The sequence below is a fragment of the Hetaerina americana genome, unplaced genomic scaffold (assembly GCF_022747635.1).
Source record: "Hetaerina americana unplaced genomic scaffold, ioHetAmer1.1.p SCAF_22, whole genome shotgun sequence".
Classification (NCBI taxonomy): domain Eukaryota; kingdom Metazoa; phylum Arthropoda; class Insecta; order Odonata; family Calopterygidae; genus Hetaerina; species Hetaerina americana.
The window spans coordinates 9,919,764-9,925,283 of record NW_027286786.1 but is presented as its reverse complement, the minus strand read 5'-3'; the positions used below and the strand labels follow the sequence as shown (position 1 = coordinate 9,925,283).

The following is a 5,520-nucleotide window of genomic DNA, read 5'->3' as shown; positions in this document are numbered from 1 at the left end:
TTCTGATCCATAATGGTAGCCGAAAGCTAAAATGTTTTATAATGAACCAATGGGAAGACCGAAATTCGATGAATTCCATGACGGCTTCTGAGTTTGAAATCGATCGTCTCGGAGGGCAGTCTGAGGTGCGCAGAGGGTCCACCGAAAGGTCGCGGCTTTGGAGTCCCGCCTCAGGCATGTGTGAAACTCTGGTGGTCTGTCGCCGAGATGACTGACCGACATTTGGGTGAATGACCGGGATTCTTGGGCGGAGAAGGACCTACGAAACTATCCGATGAACGACAAGAACGAAATGAATTATCCGTGCGAATATTGGGTTTCAGGATTCGAAGTTATACCTACTCATACCTTTTGTTATCTCCGTTGTTTCTTTCGCTGACGTCATCCGGATCTCGTATTTCAGTTAGGAAGTTTAGAAGTGTCACCGGATTTGGCGTGGAAAGAAACTATCAGGAACTCTGTGACTTACAGTTCCAGTAACTCTTCCTATAGTTTCAGTGGTAACTCACGAGTCAAGCGCACTTAGAACCACGAACCAATAGCTGATTCCATCATGCGCCTCCATTTTCCTCCCTGTAGGACCTCGCTTTTATTTTTCTCTACGTTTTAAATCAGCTCCTTGTAGAAATCACAAGTTTTCGAGACAGCTGAAAGTGTTGGATAAAAATGTGTTTCAATTATTGAATAACATTCAGTACAACTCTTCGACTTCATGTTTTTCATTGCTATCTACATTAAGTTTCCTTCATTCAGATATTCCGATAAAAATGCAGTGTGCTAAGTTCTTTGGAGTAAATTACGATATTAGAATTAGTCTTTATTTAAGTCAAGACGTTAGAGCCATGAGTGTTGAATTGGGGTGGCGTAAGATAGCAGTAAACATTAATTGTGGGCAGGATGGATTTTTGAATGGGAAATCGAAGCGGTTCAAGGAAGTGATGCACCGGGAAGTAAGTCCAGTACGCTGCTCGAGCGATTTCACACCGCAATAAACTTGCGTAGGCGCGCAAGTGAAGCAGAGGAGAAGTTAAACGTTTCCACTTTGGTTTCGGAACCGGGAAGAATAATAAAAACGAAGAAGGAATGGATGAGTATGCAAAGAATTAGACATGTCAATCCCAAATACTTCTCCGAGTACTTTGAAAATTATGTGAATTGAGTGAAAAGGGACGAAGCGAGATTTTATTTTCTACTGCATAACTGACAAGTCATGTTCTACGAGGTATCTAGAGGATGAAGGTGATTTACCCGCGCCAGGGACTTTTTGCGATGGAATGTGAAAAAACGGCAAGCAATGATAGCAGCCCAGGCAACTTCTAGGATGGAATGATAAAGGCTTCGAGAGAGTGAATCAAGGGATTTTGATAAGAGGTCTGACTAGAGAGAAGGCCAAGAAAGCGGTGGTAAGAGTCTAATCCAGGGCAGTGAGAAAGCGTGGGAATACCTATGGTAAAAAATAGAGTGAGGGGGTATGAACGCCGGTTTCTTACTGTTTTTCATGCCGGAATATTGATCTTTTGCCTCATCTAGCTTATATAGCTGTTTATTAGATAGGTAAGATAAGATTTTCGATTGTAAAAACATTTTACAATAGTGAAATCAATTTTTCTAGCGAGGTCTTAGCCTTCAAATATACTTTGGTGCACTGGTAAATGATTAAATGCCTTCCGCTGCAATTCACGAAATATAGCCATTTCAATTGTACCATTTTCTCTTCCTCAGTTCGCGGTCATCCTGCTGAGCTTTGCCTCCCTGGCCGTGGCAAAGCCCGATGCTCCATTTCTGAGAGTCCCCGCTACGTCGTACGGCCCCCCGGCCGCCCCCTCACGACCCGCTAACACTGGCTTCGCCCCACCTGCAGCTATTCCCGCAACTGCAAGCTTTGCACCCCCTGCAGGATTCGGAAACCCTGCCGGAGTTCCATCCACTGCCGGATTTGCACCCGCCGCGGCGTTTCCAGCAACTGCTGCCTTCGCTCCAGCCGCTGAAGGTCCTGCATTTGCCCCCTCCGCTGGAATTCCCGTAGCCAATGCCTTCGCTCCAGCCACTGGAGTTCCTGCTTTTGCCCCCGCCGCTGGAATTCCCGTAACCAATGCCTTCGCTCCAGCCGCTGGAGGTCCTGCTTTTGCCCCCGCCGCTGGAATTCCCGTAACCGCTGCCTTCGCTCCAGCCGCTGGAGGTCCTGCTTTTGCCCCCGCCGCTGGAATTCCCGTAACCAATGCCTTCGCTCCAGCCGCTGGAGGTCCTGCATTTGCCCCTGCCGCTGGAATTCCCGTAACAGCTGCCTTCGCTCCAGCCGCTGGAGGTCCTGCCTTTGCCCCCGCCGCTGGAATTCCCGTAACCGCTGCCTTCGCTCCAGCCGCTGCATTTGCTCCGAACCACGAAAGAAATCCTGCAACCTTCGGATTTGCCCCGTCACCCCTGACTCCTCCTGTTGGGGTCCCTGCGAAGACCTACGGCCCCCCTGGGAGAGCCTGAGTTCATCAGAGGAAACGCCGAAGCAAATCAACGATAAATGTACTCCAAGAAACTCTGCTTTCATATTCTCTACCGATATTGGCGTCAAAACGAAATTTTTCTGAGAAAATATTTAAAAATTTCTTTAGAAAAATTTCAGTTATGCTTCGCAGTTTTATTTTATTAAATGAATTTATGTAAAAATTTCAACTTATCCATTTATAATCTAGACTCATTTGACTATTAATTCTCCAAAAATCCATAATGAATGCAAGCGAGCTGATAATGCTTTTAACACTGCTGCTGTTTAACAATGCCCAACGATTAGAATGCCCACCTTACAACTCTGTGGTTTAGGTTTAATAATCTCAATTTATAGTGTTTCACCGTAATTCCACCCAAATAATACATTATAAGATAATTTCGGATTTTAAATTTGAAATAAATCGACGGAAACTGCGCCGTATCTTGAAACCATATTGTAGAAATCGTTAGTTCAACGTCTGTTCGAAAAGCTCCCAGCTTAATTCTTTGCACGGAAAAGGCGTAAAAAAAGGAAACGGGGGGCCCTCTCAAAGTATGTTCTCCCCAACGTACCTGTATATGCATCCTTATCCCGACGATGTTTCCACTTTTTGAAACAGTCCTGGAACGCTTCTTCCGGAATGTTCATGAGCTCCTCCTTTCCAAAAAGGCAAATCGTGCGTGACTCACCTTGCGATTTTGGTTCGTTATATCCATAATTCGGGAGAGAGAAATGTTCTCCAATGGACGCTGTTTAGCTATTTTAAAGAATATTTCACCATTATTATTATCAGTAATCATGAGGATAAAGGAGCTTTAACAGATAACTTAGTGGCTCTACAGCGCAATGGTGTGCGACACTCGGCCATAAGAGTTTAACTTAAAATATTGCCCATTGATGAATTATGAGTGAAGAGCGAATCCCTCCCGACCGTCTGCCGTATAAGGAAGACCAAAATGGAATGTGTAGACTCGATTAAACACTTAGGCGTTACCCTCACTCACCATCTCTCCCGGGTGAATCATACACGTATAGAGGAAATAAGTGGACAATCTAACCAAAAAAGAGTATGTGTTAGAAGAGTATTGATTAAATGTCATGAAATGATTATGAGGAATGTTATCTTTTGCCCAGAAAAGTTGTCATCACTATTAACAGAAAAGTGGATCCCAAAATGAGTGTACATTCAAAGCTAAGACTATCTGAATCAAACCTTAGGGTAAGGGATATTACACGGCTATACATTCAATAAGTATTTATTCGTCCCTTCGCAAATCGCGATCACAGAGTAATGGTTAGAGATAAAATGAGATCGAAAAATCCGTCACATTTAAGTAGACATTCTCACTAGGATTGCCTCCTCCCGAATGTAGGAAATAAAGGCGGATATCCCAGAAGCCTCTGCCGCAACCTCCCGTGGCGATCTGTCGAGTGACGTAGGTATGAATTCCCTCCGGGACACAAGGAGGAAACGTGGGGTGAAAGAGCTCAATTTACTCTTTGAAACAAACGTTAATTTTAATCGAAAGGCCGCTCTAAATATCAGGGATTGGGCGTTCATTTGGGGAATCGACATTGCTACAGCTATCGGTGGCTTCGGACGGAAAGAGAGTAAGGGGTTGAATGCATAGTGATCAGAGGAGGACACCGATCGCAGTGAAGACGAGGACTGCTGTTCGTCTGTGGGATTGGACTGCGGTGTGGATTCCGCTGTTGTTGGGGAGGGGGAGAGTTGGACATCTGGAAAGTCGAGAGGAGTGGGGGGGATATGGTGGAGGCGAAGAAATCGGTGGATTATGAATTGAGGAAAGAGATAAAAGCTTTAAGGGAATTCACACGATGTTGCCAAACGTGAAAACGTGTAACATTGCTGTGGTGCTGATGTCCACAGATGTGGAGCCATTGCCTACGGATGTAATGACGATGCTAGTATCAATGATAAGTTCTTTCAAGCGAATGTTCAAATATTATTCTTGGGTTCAAAAGAATAGAGGAAGGAAGTCAGCGGGATTTGTATGGGACATTGATTCAACGCACTGGTTTCCACCGAACAGGGCCAGGGATCGAATTTCGGGGATAGTCATCATTTTTCCGTGGTATCCCGATCCCTACTTGAGGTGCTTCGTGGAGGGCAATTTGAGGGTGTACGCCGTCTCTCGGATGGGACGTTAAGCTGCGAACGGCTTGGCGCCTGTCTTTAAGAATAGGCTAATGCCGATGCCGGGTTTCTCTCCAGCCTTCATCCCTCCCTGTCCATCCCTAATGGTGCAAGTGACCTCAGCTGTCGGTCGCCTCCCCTTAGAACTACAACTCCAACTACAGGGAAGTCAATGTGTTCAGGCATGCATGTATATACCATTTCCTCAGTTTATCCATTCCTTCAAATGAAGAGAGTTTTTACGCCGCGAAAATTTTTATGCTCATCCGGCTCCCATTTCTATCGTGTGACCTATGTTTTCTGTTATTTATTAATATAAATTTATGAATTTGTATGCAAAAATGTATTTTTTTAAGGTAATCTACCGGTTAATGTAGGTTTTTAGATGGACATAACTACCAAACAAACATTTTTATTTTTCCTAACAAAACAAAAAATAAATCCATCATCCTACTCTATATCAGGTCCCTCTTCATCTCTGAGTACTTTCTTCCTCCCTTCATCCCGTCCTACATCCCTATCCTGTTCCTTCCCTTTCCTCGTTTGCCCAACATTCTCCCCTCTATCACAGTCTTCAACATCCCACTGCCGGTCAAAACCCCCTTCATCCACTTTTCCTGTCTCCATAGGATTTCTCCGAACAAACCACCCTCTTCGCCCACCATACCAAGTACTTCCTCATTTGTTTTCTTCTCTGTCCATTTCACCTTCTCCATTCTTCTCCTTCTTTCTCGTATACGAGGGTCATCCGGAAAGTAGTACCCGTTCGTGAAATAAAGACACAAAAGTAAATATTAACAAACATAAAAAATTTTATTTGAAAGAGGATACTTTAAACTACTTCTCAACATAATCTCCAAGCAAATTAAGGCATTTGTTA

General features: G+C 44.3%; 1 protein-coding gene across 1 annotated transcript; it reads left to right on the top strand.

Annotated features, from left to right (window-relative positions):
• The first annotated feature begins 842 nt into the window (after nt 1-842).
• On the top strand, nt 843-2,478 carry LOC139689353 (nuclear pore complex protein Nup58-like). The gene is made up of 2 exons (XM_071586437.1): nt 843-950; nt 1,723-2,478. The coding sequence occupies exons 1-2, from the start codon at nt 843-845 to the stop codon at nt 2,476-2,478; spliced, it is 864 nt and encodes a 287-aa protein (XP_071442538.1).
• The last annotated feature ends 3,042 nt before the right edge of the window (nt 2,479-5,520 follow it).

Coding starts and splice junctions, on each gene's coding strand:
- LOC139689353 (XM_071586437.1), top strand. CDS start 843: ATGAGTGTTGAATTGGGGTGGCGTAAGATAGCAGTAAACATTAATTGT. Junction 951..1,722: donor AGGAAGTGATGCACCGGGAA/GTAAGTCCAGTA, acceptor TCTCTTCCTCAG/TTCGCGGTCATCCTGCTGAG.